Raw genomic sequence first — 22,938 nt, 5'->3', positions numbered from 1 at the left:
TGTCCATGTTGCCGTAGGTCATCCAACCTCAAAGAAGAAAAAAATTTGCTTTTCTTTCTCCCACCAAAGCCAAGCCAAAACCTTACCAAAACAACTTCTTCCTTTAACCAAAATTCATCCTAAGATCAAGAGCTAAAGGAACAGCCATATAGTGAAAGAATTGAAGAAGAAAAGTTTAGGGTTCCATATGCACCAAGCTTGAAAATCAAAGGTGAGCTTAGAAATGAGTAGGAAATAGCATCATCTCATTTCTTCATGCATGAATGTGAATTATAAAGTTTTAATTTACAATTTATTCAATCCTTCCCTAAGATATAAATTGGCATAGGTGAAGGAACATCAAAGGGAAAGGAGATAGCTAGAGATTAGAAGAGGAAAAGAAAAGAAGAATTCAAGAAAGGTTTGGTGTTTTAATGATTTTCTGTTTTCCTTTGATTCTGCCATGAATAAGTGAAATTAGGGGTTGATTTTACTTGCTGGAAATGTTTCTTTGATTGTATAAATATGTTATATGAATGTTAACATGATGTTTGAAAGGCTTAAGAGTAAAGAAATTTAACATGGGAGCTAAAAGTGTAAATCTGGCAGAATAGGTTGTAACAGGACAGCTTGTGTTACTAACTTCATAACTTATTGTGTATTTATTGCAATTAGGCCTAAGATATACCAAATGAAAGCTAAGACAAATATCTAAAACTTTCATGAATTGACAAAATTCTGAATCTGTAGTTAAAATGATGAAAATTGCAAGTGAAACTAAACTGGACACAGTGGGAGTGCATCCGGAACAGAGTCTATTGATTATACCATAACTAATTACATACTCAGTGAAATTTGTTCAAACCAGTGCCAAATGAATCTTACGAAGTATACCTAAAACTTTTTAGAAGACACTTAAGCTTGAATTTGTATGGAAATACATGAATCTGATAAGTTTTGTGATACTATAAACAAGTACCAATACTGGACTGATTAAGACCTTATTGAGCAGCTTGTAAAGAAAAATTCATAACTTAAGCTAGGATGATCAGATTTGCATGAACCATACCTTGTTGGAAAGATAAGACATAAATGTACATTTCTTATGAAGAAACTGAAGTCAAATTGTAACTCTAAACTGCTTGAAAAGTTTATGCAATATATGGCAGAATGTAGTTTTCTATATTGAAATGCTAAGTCAATAGAGTTTTGCACTATTTGCCATGAGTTTTCCATATTGTAAACCTTGGCATATGATATATGTACTTTGGAAAAAGAAATCAAATAGCTTCAAATGACATGCATTTACATTGATACATTGAGTTAATGATACTTGGCCCTGGTAAACGTAATAGGAGTCGAGGTTAGCTTAAGGGTATGGCATGCCATATAAATATACAGAGTTCGCAGTACTGCTACCGATACATGATCTATATTAGAGGTTACATATCTGGTACCTTATAAGCATGGCCACAGAGCCCTGCTATCACAGTTTTGGCCTCTGAGCCTACTGTTCGGCACCCTGTGCCTACCGTTATAACTCCTTATCTACCTAGTCGATCCTAATATGTGGTTATAAGGGCTAAGATCTTAATTAAGATTGATACTTGATTTTGTGAACTTATTGGTGAATGTTAACATGTTTACATCTACTAGCTTGTAATTGATTACTTGATTATCTATGTATGCGAGCTTGTTTGTTTGATTATATTATTTGTTGTTATCACCCACTGAGCATTAGCTCAGCGTGTTGGTTTTTACCTCACGCAGGTTGTAGATAACGTAGGCACGTGAAGTTCATCAGAGGTCTACATCAGATACCAAGGCCATTATCATAGCTGGTTGTTTTGAGTTTCTGAGTCATCGTGCAGTTATATTTTGGCATGTACATATTTAATAGAGTGAGTTGTAAAGGTTATGTAATCAAAGACTAGTAAGATGTCAAATATTAATTGATAATTTTTCATGTGTTTTTCATGTGCTACAGTTTGAAATATTAATGAAACAGATGAGACTCTGTTAACTTTTTGGTTTTAAAATCTCACATTTATTTGATAAAATTTACATGCATTACCTTAAAACTTGGTATTTACAGATAAAGGTAATTGTTTAGTTGTGATATATCTAAAAAGGTATAGTTTGTGACGTTCCTTGCACTGTCTACTCTTTGATAGGGTAAGGGGTGTTACATGTTGCCTTCTAGTGCAACAGTGGTCGATTCCCAAAGGCAATTGACAACTGTGCCAATGGCACTTCAGAATACTCATCCGATGGTTACTCGGGGCAAGAACAATATTGTCAAACCTGTGCAGCGTTTATGTTTGAATGCGGAAAAAGCTAATGATTCTTTGTTGGTTGTTCCTAAAACAGTAAGTCAAGCTTTAAAAATTCCACAGTGGAGAGCTGCTATGGATGAAGAGTATGATGCTTTACAAAGACAAAAGACATGGACATTGGTGCCGAAATCTATGGCAACTAATGTGGTCAGTTGCAAATGGATTTTTCGCATCAAATATGATTCGGATGGTAAACCAATTTGGCACAAGGCACGCCTCATTGCAAGAGGATTTACTCAACGGCCTGGTTTGGATTATGATCAGACATTTTCTCCGGTAGCCAAACATCCAACCATTCGCATTTTGTTATCTATTGTTGTCACTAATGATTAGTCATTGAGACAGGTGGATATTAATAATGCTTTCTTGCATGGGCATTTAACCGAGACTGTCTTCATGGAACAGCCTGCTGGATATGTTGATAGTAATGATCCCACTGCTGTATGTCGACTGCATAAATCTCTGTATGGGCTAAAACAGGCACCAAGGGTTTGGTATTCGGAGTTGAAAAATTATTTAATTCACAGTGGATTTGCTCAGTCTCACTCTGATACTTGCTTGTTTACTTACATTCATGATAGACTGATTATTTATGTTTTAGTCTATGTTGATGATATAATCATCACAGGAAACAAGTTGGAAGCAGTGGAAAAATTTATCTCTCAGCTCAAATCCAATTTCTCGGTTAAAGACTTGGGTGATTTAAGTTACTTTTTGGGTGTTGAAGTCAAACGACTGCCAACAGGAATTTTTCTATCTCAACAAAACTATATCAGGGAGATACTTGAATTTGCGAAAATGGAGGGTGCAAAGGCTGTCAATACTCCATTGTCAACATCGTCCACTCTTCGGTTAGCTGATTCAGTACATCTTGATGATGTTTCCATTTTTCGCAGAGTTATTGGCAAACTGCAGTATCTCTTACTTACTAGACCAGACATTGCCTTTGCTGTAAATAGGCTTTCTCAGTTCACTTCTCGACCAATCATTAATCACTGGTCGGCGGTTAAACGGTTGTTGCGATTTTTAATTGGTACTTTTGATACAGGTTTATTTCTTCGACGAGATTCCAAGTGTGATCTCCATGCATTTTCCGATGCTGACTGGGACGGCAATCCTGATGATCGCACGTCCACAAGTGCTAATATTATTTTTCTTGGCCGCAATCCTATTGCTTGGTCATCCAAGAAGCAAAAGTCCGTTGCGAGGTCCTCCACAGAAGCTGAATACAAGTCAGTGGCATCCGCATCTGCTGATGTTACTTGGGTTCAAAATCTTTTAGCTGAACTTCAGGTGAACATCTCTTCTACACCTGTTATTTATTGTGATAATCTGAGTGCCACGTATGTTGCTGCAAATCCCGTGTTTCACTCAAGGATGAAACACATAGCTGTTGACTACCACTTTGTCAGGTCGCAAGTACAAAATGGCTCATTGCGCGTGACTCATGTCTCCTCAAAAGAACAGCTTGCGGACTTGCTCACTAAAGCTCTTTCAACGCAAGCTTTTAATAAATGGTGTGACAAGATTGGCATTTCTTCACGGTCTGCCATCTTGCGGGAGGGTATTAGGAGATAAGAATTTATCTTAACCAAAGTTTGTTATTCTGTTAGCTACTAGTTGTTATCATAATAGTTGTTGTATACGTTTCTTAGTTAGGGTTCTCACACATTATTCTGCTGTATAAATACAAATGTAAAACCTCTCTAATGAATGGAATCACCTATTTCTCATTTTAACTATAACTACAAGGTTTTCAGATCACCTCTACAAACAACTCAGGTGTTGCAAATTTGGTGGTTGTAGATATTAAAGGGGAGGATAACCTATCATGGGATAATATAAGGCCCTACATTCATTGTTTTCTTCGGAAGAGAAAGCAGCAATCCTGAGGATCCTGGTCAGTTACACCACCATTGATAATTCTTGGTTCTGGTTGGAGGAACGCAGAGGGATTTATTCGGTAAAGAGTGGCTACAGGTTACTGGTAAATGGCCTATACCACTTACCTTCTATTTCTGCATATTTGTGGTTAGGCCTGTGAAAGGTGGATGTGCTAAAGAAGATCTTGAATTTTGTATGGAGGGAGGTATCAAACCATCTTCTGTGCTATCACGACTTGTTCAACGTAGGGTCGAAGTGCAGAATTATTGTCCAGTATCTGCTGAATGTGATGAAACAATAATTCATAGTCTGTACGACTGCTCCTTTTCTAAGGCCTTATGGTTACGCAGCGGATTAAGCTGGTGGAGTGATGCTCATTCAATTTCTACATGGATTGGACTGTTATTCCAGCGTTTGAATGCAGATCAACGAGCCATGACTTTCTTGGATCAGCTGCTTGTTTGTATCGCATTCCATGTTAAAAAATTACGGTAATTTGAGCATTTAAAAAATATTTTTCTCAAAAAAATATTTTCCAATTATTTAATTTTAATTTAAAAATAAAAAATATTAATAAATTTATATGGTAATATTAATAAAATTTTTAAAAAGAGAATATCATTTTTCTTAAAAATAATTTAAATATAAAAAAATATAGAGTATTAAGAAATGATAAGCAATTTAATCGAAAGAAATAGTGGTAGGAAGAGAATAGTATTGAATATAAGGAATTATATATAACTCAGAGAAAAAAAAATATCTGATATATATTTGTACATTATTATAAGGGAGAAGAGAGATATAGATTTTATAAAATAAATTCAATTATATAATACAATATTGTGAACTTCATTTATTATTCTTAATAACTTATTAAGGATTAAATTAATTATTAAAAAAAATCAGAATCCATTTAAAAAATATCTAAATCCATCTTATTAATATTGGAGTGGGCAAGGTATTTAACAGAATCTTAAAATTGGGGCTCTTATTGTAATATATGATGGAATCAGCCATGGATTAAAATCCGTTGCTAATTGCCTTTGAATCTGTCGCTAATCTATCTAAAAGCTATTGGAAATTGTTCAAATCTTTTTCCTAATCCATTATGTTTAGTTGGTAATTAAGTTTTTTTTTTGCAACGGATGGCAAATCCGTCATGTATTCAGCGATAATAAAAATATTTGCAACAAAGGTATCTACTGTCACTCATTTTGTCACAGAAATTCTATTTTCTTCTAAATTTTTTGTAGATTAATTTTTTTATGTAGAATATTTTTTAAAAAAAAATATTTCAGTGAAATAAAAGAGCCTAAATTTCAACCTTCGAGGACATAAGTTCATAATGGAGGAGGCCTTAGTACACAAGGGAAATGATTTTATAGTAGCTAAGCTTGAAGGATGTTGAGCTTTTTAACCAATCAATTTGCAGTGGCTATTTCCCGTTTCCTTTCATGGCATTCTCTATTTTGCTCTATCTTACCCTTCTTTTGTGTTGAATTCTCCTTCAATTCCATTAATTTGTGTGTTCCCTAATGCTTCTGAATTGTTTCCTTTACATTAAGTTGCCTTTGTTTATAAAGTTAATAAATTTTACTAGCTGGACTGATCTCCTACATCTAAAAATTAAATATTTGTAAAAATTTTAATTTAAACAAGTTCTTTATTTAACTCATTTATCATGTTTGGTGATAAAAATTTTTTCTATAACTCTATCATATCATATAGATTTCACAATGTAAAATTTAAAAATAAAAATTTACAAAATAGAGAAAATGAGCTCAGGAGTTTATCGAAATATTCCAGTGGAGACCTTCCAATATTTAGATTAATTTTAAAAATTTTAAAATTTTTAAAATAAAATTTTAATGATAGAAAATGCAGTGAAAAGTATCATAGAAAAGAGGAGAAAGAAGTTAAAAGAATAAAAAGGAAGAGAAACTCTTTTATCAAGATAAAAAAAGAGCTCCATATATTTTACCTTTTATGGAGATATATAAGAATATGCTTTGATATATTCTTTGATGCCATTTTTTAATTAAAATTAATTTTATAATTTTATATGTCATCGTCTTATAATTTTATATATTATTGCATACTATCTGTGCTTGTACACCCAGTTGGGTTTGAGCATCGATTAGTTGATAGTAATCAAAATCGAAATAACAATACCTAATCCCAAACAGCTCTAATTGGACAGTTTTTCTAAATGCAACAGTTCAAGAGTCTATAAGCTTATTGATGATACCAAATAGGTTAGTTTCTACTCCACATCCCCCATATGCATTTGAAGGTCGTGAGAGCAAATCATGAAAAGTTCTCTCTCCAACTTTTGGTTAAAAGAACATCTACCAACAAAACAGCTACTATCGTGGAATAGGACCAAAATACAACTCTATTTGTGCCTTTGTTCCAACCCATAAGAGACCAGCCCAGTTTCACACTAGACTCTTCCTCCATAGCAAACAAATGTTACATTCACCAACATGGATTCCAAGATTACCTTGTTTTAAATAGATCTTCTGTAGTTATTCAATGAAAATATTCACTCTGCAGGAAACAAAGAGAGGGGAACGAAATACATTCAAACTAAATAGAATTGAATTTCCACTGGGTCCCTTAATAAAAGGAAATGGAACCTAATATGTCAGGAATGTTACAGAACAAAGTAAATAACCCACCAACTATCTGTTTAGAATTTCTGTATAACAACAGAACTTGCTATGCCAGCCTCCTCTATTGTCTGCTCTGGATCTGTGAGTTGTTTGGGAGGGAACCCCATTGTCTGCAGTTGGTAATTTCTTGCCCCTCCTGGTCTTGATGCCTCAATGAAGGCACGTACATCTCTGATAGTATGATGTAAGTTGAAACGTGCAACCATACGTGTGCCATCCGCTAACCTAACCTGAATTGACGTAGTTGGTGCTGAAGAATCTACAACTAGGCCTACTTCTGGCGATGGAACCATCTTACTCGGAATAGTGGGAGACGTTGGATTGGAGGCAGTTGCTGGGTTGACACTGCCACTGCTGCTGCACAAAGTTCTTCCCAAGCCTTTGAATGGAGTTTGGGGTTTCTCTGGTTCCTGTGTGAAAAGTAAAGATGAAAATGGTAATAATAATGAAAGGGTAAAGACATGAAACAAATGGGATAAACAAATGACTCACTGAGTAATTTTCCTCCCGTCTCATCAGATCAAGATGGACCTGAGTTCTCCTATCTGCTGGCTCAAGCTCCAAGGGGCACTCAGACTTCTTGATGCTCTGCATTATTAAGATGCTATAAGTCATAAGAATGCACATTAGTAACAGAGAATCCTTCTATTGCTGCGTTCTAACATCACCCTCCAATTTAAGTTGGAGAAAGCAGAAAAAAGAATTTTCCTATGACAAATAATTTACCATGAAAAAGTTTATCATCTGTATTTTACCATGAAAAAGTTTATCATCCAAGAAGCTGAAACAAATAAAGGCATATCATAACATAAATCCATCAACCTATTTCATCTGAAATAATTTACAAATCTAGCATGCACTCAAATCAAATTACCATTCAGTCATCAGTTAAAACAAAAGTTTACCCTTAAACAAGATGAATTAATTGGATTAAACAATCATCCCTTAAGGCCTCACGTCCAGTGGTCTGTTGACCTTATCCTATAGACATGCATCATACATGCACTACAGCGTATTATGATTATCAGCAATTATGATTCAAGTAATTTCTGAAAATAATCAAGTATTACCTCCAAGAATGATGCATTGGCAGGATCATCAAAACTTCGCAAAGGTCCATCATCTACAGTAAAGCCATTCCTCCAAAGAGTGACAGTGTGATGAACAACCTCAGGTGGTTGAGGAGCAGATGGAACTGTCTCACCTGAAAGTAATCTCCCTGTTCCAGTGAAGCTTCTTGAACTTGAAGAAGACTGTAGGTAATCAGCAGGCCTTTCCACAGCTCCTGAATGTCTAGCTTGAGTAAAAACGGCATCTGCATCATATCGTCTGGTAGGGTCTTGGACCAGCATCCCACTGCAACCAAAAATTAAATGCACGGTGAAGTATGCCACAATATTTACGCTCATACCCAGATTCACAGAAAATATACAATCTGGTGTCAGACCATCTCATATAATCAGGTGAAATACATCTGAAACATGGATAAAGCTTAGATTCTGGTTAACAATTCATAGTCAACAAGTGTGAAGAAATTATACCAATGTGACAGCAAAATATGCATTTCACCGAAATTATGCATAGAGCTGCAAAATATCTGGGCAGCCAAGTTTAGTTAAGTTTTTTTTTTTAAAAAAAAAAATACCAATACCAATGATAATTACAGATATTTATTTTACAAGTTAATTTTTCTTCTTTTTTTCCTTTCCTTTAAGAAAGGAAGATAAGTATTACATGGAACAAATACAGTTGACAATCTGCACAATAGGGCAAGTGAAAGACAACTTTCAATATAGAAGCAAAAAACATTGAAGTGACAAAGATATATAAAGAAAGAAGAAAAATTAAGAAGAGGTTAAATAGTGAATATCCATCAGCATAGCAATGAAAGTCTCCCCTTCTTCTATTGCATATCCTCCTTTTTGCACTTGTCTCCAACTGTATCAGGAACAAAATGAATACAAAGTTAATTTTATTTGCAATTTAATTAAAGAATTCCCTCCTCCTCCTCCTCCCCTTCTTCCTGTATTGCCCATCCTCCTATTTGCCACTTTTCTCCAACAGTATTAGGAACCAAAATGATACCAATCTATCATCTTTGCAATTTACTTAATCAATTTCTCCTCATTATCAATTGAATTTTATGAGATTACAAACATGTAAAATGTGGATTTGCTAATGAATTTTAATTAAATTTCCATAATCCGCTTGTTCCAAAAAAATCTAAGTCTTTACAAGTAATAGCACTAAACTAACCCCAAGACAGCTTAATAAACGGTGATAAGAATTGACAGTTCAGAGTTATGAAACAGGTGAGTTATGCAGGTATCAAGCAATGATCGAAGAATCTAATCAACTGCTATCAAGCTCTATCGAAGAATTCATGATCTAATGCCACCGATCCCAAAACACTACATTGAATTTTAATTTTCTGAGTCGGAGCTTTGGAACAAAAAAGGTTACCTTTTCTCGCCACCAGTGTAATACTGTTGTCGCTCATCATCGTCGTCATCGTCACTCCCCAATGCAACCTCAGGAGTCCGATTCAGATCAGCAAGCGTGCGAATTCCTCCACGCGTCCTACTCCCATCAGCCACAGACTTAACCGGCCTCTTACCCCTCGATCGAAGCCGATAAGGGACCCGAGACGGCGTCGGAGAAGGAGAGCGAGAGCGAGAGCGAGACGGAGATTGCGATGGAGAATAATTGGGAGATTGAGACTCCGAAGGCGAGGAAGAATGAGAGGGAGAGTTCGCAACAGGAGCAGGAGGAGCGATGGGAAGCGAAGCATGGTCGTCGATATTGTTATTAATAGAATTGTTGCTGTCAAGGAAAGTAGACACGGCGGAGCCGAGATTCCATTGGTGACTCTCGAGGAAGAAGAGGGCTTCTTCCTTGGAGGAGGAGGTGATCTCGCAGAAAGAATTGATAAGAGCAGCTGTGTCTGTGTTGTCCTCCATGGCAGCTGTGTAAATCTCAGGCCAAACTTCTTCGTTAATCCGCTATCGGCATTTATATGAAGGGATAATTATAAAAAACTTAAACCACAGTTTTTTTCCAAATAGGTATTTGTGATTTAATCTGGTACAAACACAATCACTGATTCCATTCCGTCAATAAATTGATATTTTTCTTACTAATATCAATTAAAAATAATTTTTAACTAAAATAAATTACATTTTAATTTTTAAAATTTAATAAAATATATAATGTGACCTGTTTATTTATAAATTTAATTATAAAATTTTATGTTGTAATAAAATAATTCCTTTAATTATAATTTATTTTATATTTTTATAAATTAACCATTAAATATTAATTTATCTTTTTTTATAATTTTTATATTAAAAAATATAATTTTTATTAATTTTTTAATTATATCTATTTTAAATATATTAAATTTTATTAAATACTAAAAAATATTTTAAAAAATTTAATTATTAATTAAAAAAATATAAAAAAACATATGAGTCACCTCATTTTTACTTTATACTTTATAATTTAATTTATATCAAAAAAATATTTTATTATATGATTTTTATGTAAATATTTTTTATAATATTTAGAAATTATCATTATTTGTTAATAATTGCACGAGTTATTATTTTAATATAAATCGAATTATAAATTTTAAAATATAAAATTGATAAAAATACATATACTTTTTCAAGTATAAATATATAAAATAAATTATTATTAAGGATATTTTGTCAAGCACAGAGAGTGAAAATAAAATTTAGAAGTGAGAAAGAGAAGAATTTGAGATGAGAAGTAGAAATTAGATTGAGATGAGAGAATGAATCAAATTAGATGGTAAGAGAAAATAGAAGAGAGAGAGCTAGAAAGAAATAGAGAAGGAATCGTTGTATTATTGAATTCTCTCCTAAAAGCTCCCTATTTATATATGTTATCTATATTCTCATAGCCCCTACTCTCTTATTAGAATTATTGAGATCATTCTATCCTCAAGAACGAATGTAACCAAAAGTTTCTATGAATAAAAGGCCTTCTGTTTAAGTATCCGAAATGCTAAGGTAGGAGCTGCACTTGAATGCTAGAACTGAATCATCCACCATATCTCATCTCTTTAATGACAAACATTTATTTTCATTTTCTTTCTCTGCCATCTCTTATATTCATCCTCTTTGAAAAGTACAATCTCAAAGGAAACGTCTCCAACTCACAACAATGAAACTCAAGATGAATCTATTCACCAACCTTGATTGCCATTGAGTCATCCAATTTAAGCCATGAATTTGTAGATGTCATTAAGGGTGAAACAACATTCACCTGTTCACCTTCTAAGTTCATCAATTCAAACCACTTCCCTCTATCCTACCACCATCGAAAATCGTTTTGGATTATTTTCTGGGATATCATAACTGAAAAAATCTGTAGGTTTAGACGTATCAGCCTTGACATCCATCTCTTGGTTGAAGTATGAGCCTTAACATTAAGCCATTTTTTGAATTCTCTTCAACAATAACAGTAGCAAGTCGAACATGAACTTTCACTTGCTCCTCATCTACATTCAATATCTGCACATCAAATATTTCTTTATTGGAATCTATTGTCACATTTTCCATATTTCTTTAAACTGAGCCTTCTAACTTCATTTTTTCTTGAAACAATATTTCCAACTTCTCCCATCTTTTATCCAGCCCCTCCTCTATTGTTTTAAATGCTCGGTCAATAGCTTTGCCAATGGCTTGTTCAAGTTCCAGCAGCTTTCTCAGACAAAAAAAAAAGTTCCAGCAGCATTTGCTCCCAATATTAGTCTTTCATAATAAAAAAAAATAAGGAAACAAAAATCCAAAACAAGATCAGCCCTGAATTAATCAAGAGCAAGAAATAGAAACAGAGCCCTGGAATGGTCTACGGAAAAGATTGGATGAGAAAAGAAGTAGAAGAAGAGAAAAGAGTCCAATTGTTACATATTCAAGAACTTCAAGAAAAGAAGAAAATCAAGAAAATTCAACAACTTCAAGCAATAGAGGAAAGGGAGAAAAATAGAAGAAATAGTAGAGAAAGAAGGGAAAGAAATGCAAAGTAGAGAGAGTTAGAGAGGTAAAATGATCAGAATCTTGATATTTCTTGGATTTCCAACAAATTCAAGAAAGAAAGAAGAAAGAATTATAAAAAGAAAAGCAAAAGAAGCATAAGATGAGAACATAAGAAAAACTTAAAATTTAGTACCTGTGGATTATAGGCTCTGATACCAATTTGTCAAGAAGAGAGATTAAGAACAACATTTAGAAATGTCAAAGAGAAGAAATTAAGATGAGAAGCAGAAGATTAGATCATGAGATGAGAGAAAGAATCAGATTAAATGGGGAGAGAAAATAGAATTGAGAGAGAGAGAGCGGGAGAGAAATATAGAGAAAGAATTGTTGTATTATTGAATTCTTCCCCCTGAAATTATTTACAATGCTCCCTATTTATACATGTATCTATATTCTCACAACTTCTATTCTCTTATTATTATAATTATTACATATTTTAATCATTTTAATATATAGTTTTTGAGTTCGCCAGAAAATTGCTCATTTTAATATATAGTAAAAAAATCAAAAGATACATGTGCTATTGTTGACATAATTGAAGGATTAAAAAAAAACTAATTGATCCTATTATTTACTGTATCTGTTTGGTCCAATGGTGGCTAATAGATAACCGAGATTAACTGATAATTGATTATTAATACCAGCTAGTATATTCTAAGAGTGCATCATGCCAGAATCCCCACAAGGGGGTGCTTCGGGGACTGAGTCTGTGGATGATGTTTTATTTCATGCAACGTGGCTAAAGAGTTCCGGTTGAAGGGAGTCATCAATGCAGCATTTTAATGCATGAATTTGTCTTTTTTGCTTCGAAATTGTTACATGGAGGTATGTTTAATATGCATGGTTATTTTGGTTTTATACAAACAATGTAGCGGAGGTTGTTTGTGTGACAATCTCACTATTGACTGAGAAAATTAAATGCAAGTAATATAAAATATTCTAGATTAAATCTATTTAGAAAACTTGAATTAACTATTTTAAACAAAGTGAAAAAAGTCTTCAAATATTATTTAAACCTGTTATAAACGAGATGGAATCGCTCAAACACAAGCTTACCTAACCACATTATTGGACGGTCTAGTACTGATTTAGTTTAGTAATTGTACCTGATATAGCAGTAGCACCATAGCAAGTCCAGGCAAATTGTGTTCGAACTGTTACAATGTGGTAGGAAAAAAGATCATCGGTGGATTGAGTCTCTTCTTTGGCTTCTACTTTTCTGCAGAGTTAGCAAGCTGCTCAACCTAAGGAGACCGATCCCGCTGGCGTTAACGATGACTCGGGACAGGATGGTATGCTAATGTGAACCAAGCCTCCATGGGTTTTATGAAATGTAAACTGTGATGCTGCTATGCTTCAGTCGGTGGATGGGATTGGTGCAGGCTGTAAACTGTGTAAGACGACCAACAAATACGACAAACTGATCTAAAGGAGTAGGATCCTGTCTCTCCAATTTTCATATGATACTATAATTTTTTATGAATATAATTTCACTTTGCCATAAAAGAAAAAAATACATTATTCATCTCCATTGTTACAATTACAACACACAGTTCATTGCTCAAATTCGAAGGAGTTCCAACTTTCAACCATTGCGATTATAGTGATCTCCACTGTCTGAAAGGCGAGGGACAATCACTGGTCCACCACGAACCCTTTCAAGTGCAAAGCTTATTCTCAATGATCGACCCAACAATGCCTGCAATGAAAGGAAAGCTATCTCTGTATTTGGTAGTTTTATCTACTTCACAAGAATTCAACACTTTCAAGTCCATGAGAACAACAACTCACCTTGCCATCCATGGCATCTTTTGCACATACAGCCTCATCTACTTTTGAGAAACTAACAAACCCAAAGCCTCTTGACCTGCCACTGTCTTTATCATATGTTATCTTAACTGAAACACAAACACCAAAAGATAAGATAATAATTTATGTTCATGTAGGCATTTAGTCGAACGGGTGGATGACTACTTAATTAAAAAGAGTTATGCTGTTAAACGATGTCATTGGTGGATTGTATATCAGTACCTTCAGTAACATCTCCGAACGAAGAGAAAGCATCTTTTAAGGATTTCTCATCAACTGACCATGACAAACCTTCAACATACACAAATGCCCTCCATTAGCAAAATAGCCATACAATTATACAAAAGCATAAATAACAAATGGGTGATAGAGGGAAAGAGAAAGAGACCTGCAACAAATAGTTTACTATTGGGTGCCGCTGAAGCAGAGTTTTGAACTGTAGTTGCAGCTCTTTTAGCGATGGAGAGGATGGCTCTATTCATTGTTAATTGGCTCACTGGCGCTCTGCCTCCTGCCTCGCAGAAGAGGACCGCAAACTTGGGTTACTGGGCCTACTTATGTGTACCCTAAAGTCTATATAATACGGGCCGGTTAAGTTGGGCTTGACAGGCATAGGCCTATTTCTTAAGAAAACCTTCTGCGCTAATTTTCAGGTTCACCAGTAAACAAGCTCCGTTACAGGTCAAATTCGAGGTGAGTTCTCAATGGCCTTCGCCTCCGCCTCCGCCTCTGTTTCTCTTTCAATTGCTTCTGCCTGTTATTTGCTATAGTTTCGCCTCTTTTGATTCTTAATAGCTATGGCTACTTCGGCGGTATAGGTATCATGTAGTGGTGATTATATTTGATTTGATTCTGCTAACCCTCAAAGAGTGTTTACAGGAAACGTTGGTCTGGGTTTGATTCACTCAATTGAATAATTAGGGTCTTCTCATTTACATATAAAAAAATTATGAAATTGACAAAATTATTACCTCCCAGGTTTTCCAAATGAATTTGTTATATCAACTTGTAATCCTTTGCTATACTCTCTCGTCTACTGTTATTTCGGATTTCCATCTGAAGAATGGTGATAAGGTGTTTTTTTTTGAAGGATGAGGATTGAGTTATAATGTTTCAGATTTGATTGTGATAGTGAGAGGTTGCTGCTGTTGTGAGAAGATATTTCCTATTCCCATTTTGTAGATTTTGCAGGTTAGGTGATTGGAAATAGTTTGAAGCTGCAGTGGATTGCTGTCTTCTTGCTTTTTCAGTTAAGCAAAAATCAGTTTGTAGGAAAAATGAAAAAACACACTGGAAAATGTTAAACTGATTTTCAGTTTTTAGAGTAAGAAAACCAAATATCCAATGAAATTTTTAAAAAAGATGAGGATTTAGGTAACATTTAGTGTGCTTGGATATGAATGCCCTAGGATATGATTCCATTTCTTGTTTGGTATATGAGGAGCCTAAATTCATTGTAGTCTTATTTATTCGACTCATTGCAATTTAGGTGTAAAAAATAACATTTGTTTTAAGTGTAGTTCTTAAGACTAACATTAAATTGTATTTTATCGTATGAAAAAGTAAACTTGGAGCGAGAATCATAGATAAGATTAATATATAAATACACACACAAACACATGCGTGCACTGTCACACTTTATTTTCTCTTGCAAAAGTGAACCAAACATGCTATTAGAGTGTAGGCAGCAGAGTGGATAATCAAATTTCTCGCATTTGTATTTTAATCTCATGTTGCATGCATAATTTCCATATGATGTGAGGCAATTTAAATTTAGCTGCAAACTACGAGAATTTTGTTATTTTCATAATTTCATTTTTGTTTCATTTCGTTGCTTTTCATTTTATTGGAGGAGGATCAAGCTTCCCCTTTCAATTTGCAAAAATTATGAAGGATCAAGCTTCTTTTTTAAATTTTCACTTTCAGTTGGATTTCTCTGTTTTGTATTTGAATTTCATTTCGTTGGCTAAATTTTACATATGTTTTTCTGATATAAAAGTTTGTTGATTCCTATCTGAATTTTTCATCCTCTTCAAAGATATCTGCATTCGCTATGCATATCAAACAGGGAAATCCACTATTTACCTTGATTATATACCCCCCTCTCTCTTATATATATGTGTGCGTGTGTGTGTTTCAGGTTGATGGCAGTCAAATATTTACCATGCCAAATTTCAACTCTTCATTTATCATAATCTGTCTTCCAGTTTTGTCATTGTAGTGCAACTCCATTTGCTTATATCATGAGATAAAGCTAAAATGTATTAGTGGGTGATGCAGGTGCAAGAGTGAAAGACATGAATGCATTCAAGGCTTTCAAAGCCCAAGTTCCAATTGCATGGAGTCCTAACTTATATATAACCTTAGTGAGGGGCATTCCAGGAACCAGGAGACTTCATAGACGTACCTTAGAGGCATTGCGTCTTCGCAAATGCAACCGTACTGTTATGCGATGGAATACGCCCACTGTCAGGGGAATGCTCCAACAGGTTTTAATATAAGCTGAATAAATCCTTTTAACTTTACATAGCTTATACTGTATGGTCCTTGTCTTCAATATACTATTTATTTTACTCTGCAGGTAAAGAGGTTAGTCGTGATTGAGACAGAAGAGATGTACAAGGCCCGCAAACAAAACGAGGCAAACCATGGATCACTACGTCCCCCTTTGGTCATTAGCCACTCACCTGCGCATGCAAGCAATTCTTCCTAGATCATTCCATCTGTTTTATATAGTCCTTTAGAGGTCAGCTCTCTGTTTCTTTAGTATGCGTCTGTTGCTCATGGGGTATGTTTTTTTGGCAATGTATTTTCTGTAGTACGGCTGATTTAATGAACTGAATTCTCGGAGCTTTGTTTAGTTTACTTGACATAATAGATACACTTGTGTATCTAACTCTGATCATCTCAAAAATATTTTTCGAAGTTCTTGAAGTAGCAATATTACAATCGTATGACACTGGTATACAAATTGAATTTTTCTTTTGATGTTTTGATAAATGATTTTTTTCTTAAATGATGTTGTGATATATTGGATTACAGGCCTAGGAATTTCTTTTTCTTTAATCTTTTTAACGTTGTGCACATTTCACACAATATTGCATCGTAAGTTTTAACTGCTTTCAATGAGTGAAAATTAGAGGACTATATTTACTGATGGTCTCTGGAAGTTATCATTTAAGAATGTAGGTATGATTTTGAAAGAATTCATTTGAATTATTTTCTTGCAAATGATTTATTCGATTTAATCAGGCCACTTTCATTGAAACGTGGTTGAAGATCTGATGTGGAAATAGACGAGAAAGGAGAAACATACGTGTCCTCCAGGTCACAATAGAGAATTTTTCATTGGACCCACTAAACCATTTTATTATGGTTAAGAAAATATTCATTCAAATGACTCAAATTTCTCGCCATTTTCCAATTGTGATCAAGGTGAATTAAAACTTGCATGTTATTGTCATAAGCAATTGAAATTCAATGACCATAAAATGACTCAAAATATGAGTGACTATTGATGAAAATAAACCAAAAATTGAATGACTTAATGCCAATTAGCAATTGACAAGTGTGAAGAAATCCAACAATTTCGCCTTTCTGCTAACACTGAAAGGAAAATGTACATATATTTTTAGGTCTAAAATGCAAGGAAAACATATATATTTCTAATTGGTAGGAGAACTGAGGTATGGACTCTCGAATGTTATTTTCGAGCGATATATTTTTAGTCACCGAACTAAATCTGGGCCAAGCGAAATGTGTACTTATTACTACACTAAGCGTGGTACATTTCAAGTAAAATATGAATATTTAGATCAAAATAAGGATTGAAAGGCACATGAGAACATTACACCAGAGCTCCCTCTTTTCCATCACTGACCTTCTCCATCTCAACAGCAATCAAGTCATTGGAAGCTTTAATATCCTTTTCACCAGAGTCCCCTGGTGTAAGCCGAACTTTGTACTGATGTCTCATTGAAAACATCAAGAAAACAAAGAAGTTCAACGTTCCTAGCAAAGCAAGCAACCAATAGAAGTTATTTAACCTTCCCTTGTTCAGATTACTCCTCAGCCATGTCTTGTTGGTCACTCTGTCAACTATTGACACCAACAAACTACTAACAAAGAAACCCATTGAGAGTGTGCTCAGAAAAAGCCCTGTGCTCATTGATTTCATCCTTTCAGGTGCTTCTCTGATGAAAAATTCAAGTTGTCCAACATAAACAAAAGCTTCCCCAGCACCCACCAGGAAGAATTGCGGAACTAACCAAAAAGCACTTATTTGGGAATTTCGTTGAACACCTATTATCCTCCTCTCCTTCTCAATAACAGCAGCGGCCACCATTGCAGCTACTGAAAAAACTAGTCCAATACCAATTCTTTGAAGACTTGTGAGTCCTTGGGGGTTGTGGGTAAGATTTCGAGCCAGAGGTACGAAGAGCCTTTCGTTAAGGGACGTAAAGAGAAGAATGGTGATGATGAGAAAAGCAGAAAACGAACCAGAAGGAACAAGCAAGGAGCCAAGCTTTCTCTCCATGAAGGTTGCTTGCTCAATGGTGAAAGTGGTCATCTGAGAATAGACTGTCCAGAAAAGGATGCATGTGGACCAAATGGGGATGAGTTTCAGTACCATTTTCACCTCTTCAACTTCCATTACAGTGGATACTATCCAAGGGTTGTTTTTGTTGCCTCCAGCAGAGATGTTGTCTTCTATAACTGAAGCCTTGTCCAGACATCTAACGATTCACATGCATAGCAAAAGAAAATCATGTGAAATAAATTGACTGACATAAAATATTGAAGAAGATTAACTAGTATTTTGGTCCCAAAATAGCTTCTATGTCTGGTAGTGATGAGTTCTCATATTCATGTGTGCTTTTGCATTATTGTTTTGTAGCATAGAGCAAATCTTATTACACACCATGTGTGTATACAGCTTAATATAGATAAGAAATTTTCTACTGCTTAAATTTATCTGGAAACTTAGAAAACATAAAGGCTAAGAAAGTAGAAGTATATCAACAAGCAAAATCAACCTTTTAAATTTTTATTAATATGCTAAGAGCATCAAATAATTTTCCATATATTTGAAAAAACTTGATAATTTTACAACAAGGTAAAAGTAATTTTGTAAGTTTGAAATAATTGATGGTGTGAACAAAACTTACCTGAACTTCTGAGTGTGGGGGACCCTAGAATTGTGGTAATCATTCAAAAGACTTGGATGAGAAGGGTAAGGAAGATTCCTCTTTTTCCAAGACAACAACAATACTCTCCATATCACCGTTAAAGGGCTACCTCGAGGCTTCTTGAAACGATACCAAGCTGTCCCGCAAATCAACACAGCCACAGCAATCACCATTGTCCCTGCTGAGATTCCATATCCCCACCCTCTTCCCACATTATCTTGTATATAAACCAGCACTATCACTGCAAACAATGAACCTATGCTTATGCAGAAATAGAACCTATTGAAGAAGAAGATCATAGCCTTCTCCTCCTTGGGATCCGTCGAATCGAACTGATCCGAACCGAACCCTGAAACGTTGGACTTGATACCTCCACCACCAAGTGCTATGGTGTACAGTGCTGCATATAGCAGAGCCAGCTGCTTGCCATTGGCTTCAACACATTCATGATGCTGTCTTCTGTAGTCGCTGCACGGTGGTGGTCTCATGCTGGAGATGGTTGTTGCCAGTGTTAATAGAGTTACCCCCTGGTGCAGATAAATAGGACGAACTAGTTAATTTTGACGTAATACGGGGACTTGAGAGTAATTTATGCGGAGCTTACCAAAGCTGTTATGGATGCAAAGATTGCAACTGTCAAATACCGACCAAGTTTAGCATCTGCCAAGAAACCTCCAAGTAAACCTAGGAGATTAAGAGTACCCAAGAAGTTGGTGACAATGGTCGCAGATTTTGCGGAAGAAATATGCAGATCCCCAACCAAGTATGTCACCAGATTCATTGCTATCCCCATAACACATATCCTCTCTGAGAGTTCAGTTCCTGTAAGAAATTATTACAATGGAGATCAACATAGCTTCATTACAATCCAAAAAAATCAACAAACACAAGCTGTTGTTCAAGCAGAAGCACCCAAAATCAGCCCTGCAGCAAGCCATCCACCAGTTTTTGACTTGTCTGCTGGATTTCCATGAAAATCCAAAGCAGTGTCTTGATGTGCTCCATCTTTGTCTCCATGGTTGGATACTAGAACCTGTTACAGTTGAGAGATGATTAAGAGAAAGAACCCATAATTAATAAAATGGTGAAATTTTAAGGAAGCTCAGTTACCATTTTGTAAGAGAGAGAGTTGATAATGCTTTAGCTCTGAAAAGGGTGGGTGTATAAAAAAGGAGTGAATGATTTGAGTTGGGAAGGAGATGGGTGCTATTTAGTTCTCTCTCTCTCTCTGTGTGTTTGTAGTGTATAAAAAATGTGAGAAATTGCATGATTAGGAGGGAATTATGATAAGTATTTGGCAGTGGTAGAGTTGTCATAGTTTCCACAACTTGTATCCATTGATAACTCATAAACAGTGACTTAGATGATTTGTTGTTTGCATTGTATGTACCAACAACCATGTGCCCCCCCATTTGGAGTTATTAGATGCATGGCTATTAGCTTGAATTGAACTGGCCGGTCCAACCACTGAATTGATAGATCCAACCCTAAATCAGTCTAAATTTAGCGAAAACTTTAACTTTACTGGGGTCGAAAATGTCAACTTTTATTTTTTGTCTAAACTTACCTATAAATTATTAATAAAAGATCAAATAAACTAAAGCATAGATCACACTAAGAAATTAATTAATTAATTTTTTTTAAATGGAGATTAAGGAAGTAGAACCTGAGATCTCTCAGATTTACTCAGATACATGTACCACCAAGCTAAATCTGTAAGTGCTACTTTACTCAATTTTTAACGATAATTTATTAAAAAATAAAATTTAATATTTTTGTCTCTACTATATAGTTTATGGACAAATTTAATTTTTTAGCCGTTTAAATTTATTATAACTAAATATAGAAGTAATCTGCTTGACTTATCGAATTTACAATATGAGTGAATTAATTTTATTACGAATAAAATATTTTTTGAATATTAATAAAAAGATATCCGAATCTAACTTGATTAAATGGATAAAAGTATATTTTTCCATAATAAGTTCATGTCGAATCCCATATTATTAGTCTCTTACTTAAAAAATAAGCAATTAATTTGTTTAGAGACGAATTTTAAATTTTGGAAAAGGGTTTCTGAACCTGTTGGTGGCTATAGCCCTAATCAAAGATCAAGGAGTTGATTGGAAAGTGACAATCGTTTCAATTTCATTCCATTTTTGGTTCTTATCTCTTAATGATTATGATCTATGAGCTCAAGGATTTGAAAAATTCTCTAAAGTTTTGGCCGGTTGGACATATATGGCTAATGCCATTTCATGTGGGGCTAGTGGGATATTCTGGACCGTTGGATTCATCACTCTACAAATGAGTGAACCATATGACATGCTAACTTTTAAGTAATTGAGAATTGACATTAGCTTCCATCAATCATCAATTCGTTGTTAAATTAATATTTAGTCCTTTCATAATATTAAATTAATACTCGTTTCATTTCATAATTTTTACATATTTTATTTTTTTATGCATATTAAAAATATATAATTTTTTATTAATTTTTTAATTATATTTATATTAGATTTTAAGAAATTTTTTTAAAATAAAATAAAATTAAATAGAATTATAATAATTAATTTATATATTATTATAGTTTTAAAAAAATGAATAATAATTTTAAAAATAAAAAAATAGATAAAATTATGAGACAAAAAAGTAATTATAAAGTTGTAGCATTAGTTAACCAAAAGGCATAATAAGAAATTTATAGTGTCCATATCGAGTGTCCATATCGAGTTCTAAAAGCAGTTTTAGAAACGTCTGTTTCTTTTATCTTCAACGGATGATAATCCGATTTCAAATCAATTTTAGAAAAGACACTTGATCCTTTTAATTAATCAAACAAGTCATCTATTCGGAGCAAAGAGTATTTATTTTTAATTGTCACCTTATTTAATTGCCTGTAATCTATACACAATCTTAGTGTCCCATCCTTCTTTTTTACAAATAATACAGGTGCGTCTAAGGTGAGATACTAGGTCATATGAAACCCTTGTCAAGCAATTCTTATAATTGTATTTTTAACTCTTTTAGTTCAGTAGGTTAGTAAACAATATAAAGTGATAAATATCGCTTTTGAACTAGTTTTTGAAGTTAGATCAAGATCTTTTCTGTCAATATTAGATCTCATCTAAATATGTTTTAGATAAATTTTATTTGTTTTGTCTACTTTTATAAATAAAATAAAAGAAAATAGTATAATAAAGACATTCTCCTATCAAAGAAACAGTCTAAGGTTTCTTTTTTCCACCATTGTTGGCTAGTTAAAGCAAAAGCTACTTTTGAGAAAATTATTGAGGGTGGTCTGAAAATTTTTGCCTTTTACTTTGTTGTCTGGTAAGATTCATTTCTATTTATTTTATAAAATCTTTTGCTTTGTTGGCCCTATTTCCTAATTTTGGATTACTTGCATAGCTTCCAAATACCTTCCCAAAATATCTCAAATGCAAAATATTTTTCTAAAAAAATTATAATTTTAGGTTTATCTTTTTGGTTTTTATTTTATATCAACATTTAATATTTGAATTCAAATATTCTTAATACCTAACTTTATGCTATGTTTGCTATGTTTAAATACTTACATTTAACATTGAGAGTTTGGATTTAATTTTAATAGTTTAAAAAATCTAGTTCAGAATTTTTATTTTTTTATTATCTCTTAAAATTAAAGTTAAGTATTAATATATATTTTTAATAAATATGAATTTCAACACAATTAAGGCAACGAATGTAAATTAAATATCTCAAAAATAATTATGCATCTTGATTTTGCTAAATTATTAATATAACCTTTGTTTAAAAGAATTCATTTTACAATAAAAATTTTTAATTATTTTTTTTATAAAATAATATATGATTTTAAAATTTTAAAATAAATTATTTACATTAAAAATTAATTTTTTAATTTTAAATATAAAAAAATAATTGAATTAAATTTTATAATTATTAATTCTATATTAAACAATACAAGATGATGGATATGAATAGACTTTATTTAAATAAGTTG

At 33.7% G+C, this 22,938-nt stretch overlaps 4 protein-coding genes across 6 annotated transcripts; 1 reads left to right on the top strand and 3 right to left on the bottom strand.

The window, feature by feature from the left end:
* Window positions 1–6,769: 6,769 nt before the first annotated feature.
* On the bottom strand, window positions 6,770–9,879 carry LOC110630211 (plant UBX domain-containing protein 4). Its single transcript, XM_021777578.2, has 4 exons — window positions 9,338–9,879; window positions 7,945–8,230; window positions 7,367–7,462; window positions 6,770–7,284 (listed from the first exon to the last, which is right to left on the bottom strand). Exons 1-4 carry the CDS (start codon window positions 9,832–9,834, stop codon window positions 6,892–6,894), a joined length of 1,272 nt encoding a protein of 423 aa, XP_021633270.1. The 5' UTR covers window positions 9,835–9,879; the 3' UTR covers window positions 6,770–6,891.
* A 3,479-nt stretch (window positions 9,880–13,358) lies between these two features.
* On the bottom strand, window positions 13,359–14,296 carry LOC110629607 (glycine-rich RNA-binding protein 4, mitochondrial). The gene is made up of 4 exons (XM_021776652.2): window positions 14,135–14,296; window positions 13,969–14,037; window positions 13,729–13,835; window positions 13,359–13,636 (listed from the first exon to the last, which is right to left on the bottom strand). Exons 1-4 carry the CDS (start codon window positions 14,226–14,228, stop codon window positions 13,523–13,525), a joined length of 384 nt encoding a protein of 127 aa, XP_021632344.1. The 5' UTR covers window positions 14,229–14,296; the 3' UTR covers window positions 13,359–13,522.
* A 15-nt stretch (window positions 14,297–14,311) lies between these two features.
* Window positions 14,312–16,700, top strand: LOC110629608 (50S ribosomal protein L30). 3 transcript variants are annotated; one of them, XM_021776653.2, is made up of 3 exons: window positions 14,312–14,439; window positions 16,027–16,235; window positions 16,328–16,700. In XM_021776653.2, exons 2-3 carry the CDS (start codon window positions 16,044–16,046, stop codon window positions 16,457–16,459), a joined length of 324 nt encoding a protein of 107 aa, XP_021632345.1. In that variant the 5' UTR covers window positions 14,312–14,439; window positions 16,027–16,043; the 3' UTR covers window positions 16,460–16,700. The 3 variants fall into 3 exon arrangements, with proteins under 3 accessions (XP_021632345.1, XP_021632347.1, XP_021632346.1); XM_021776655.2 differs by having other exon boundaries at window positions 14,434–14,564; XM_021776654.2 differs by lacking the exon at window positions 14,312–14,439 and adding an exon at window positions 14,971–14,995.
* A 617-nt stretch (window positions 16,701–17,317) lies between these two features.
* LOC110629606 (protein NRT1/ PTR FAMILY 6.4) lies at window positions 17,318–20,209 on the bottom strand. Its single transcript, XM_021776651.2, has 5 exons — window positions 20,046–20,209; window positions 19,848–19,968; window positions 19,540–19,757; window positions 18,915–19,462; window positions 17,318–18,482 (listed from the first exon to the last, which is right to left on the bottom strand). The coding sequence occupies exons 1-5, from the start codon at window positions 20,046–20,048 to the stop codon at window positions 17,594–17,596; spliced, it is 1,779 nt and encodes a 592-aa protein (XP_021632343.2). The 5' UTR covers window positions 20,049–20,209; the 3' UTR covers window positions 17,318–17,593.
* Between the last annotated feature and the right edge of the window lie 2,729 nt (window positions 20,210–22,938).

Source organism: Manihot esculenta, chromosome 13, assembly GCF_001659605.2.
Source record: "Manihot esculenta cultivar AM560-2 chromosome 13, M.esculenta_v8, whole genome shotgun sequence".
NCBI classification, from domain to species: Eukaryota; Viridiplantae; Streptophyta; class Magnoliopsida; order Malpighiales; family Euphorbiaceae; genus Manihot; species Manihot esculenta.
Note: the sequence above shows the minus strand (reverse complement) of the source record. Positions and strands in the feature narration are given on the sequence as shown.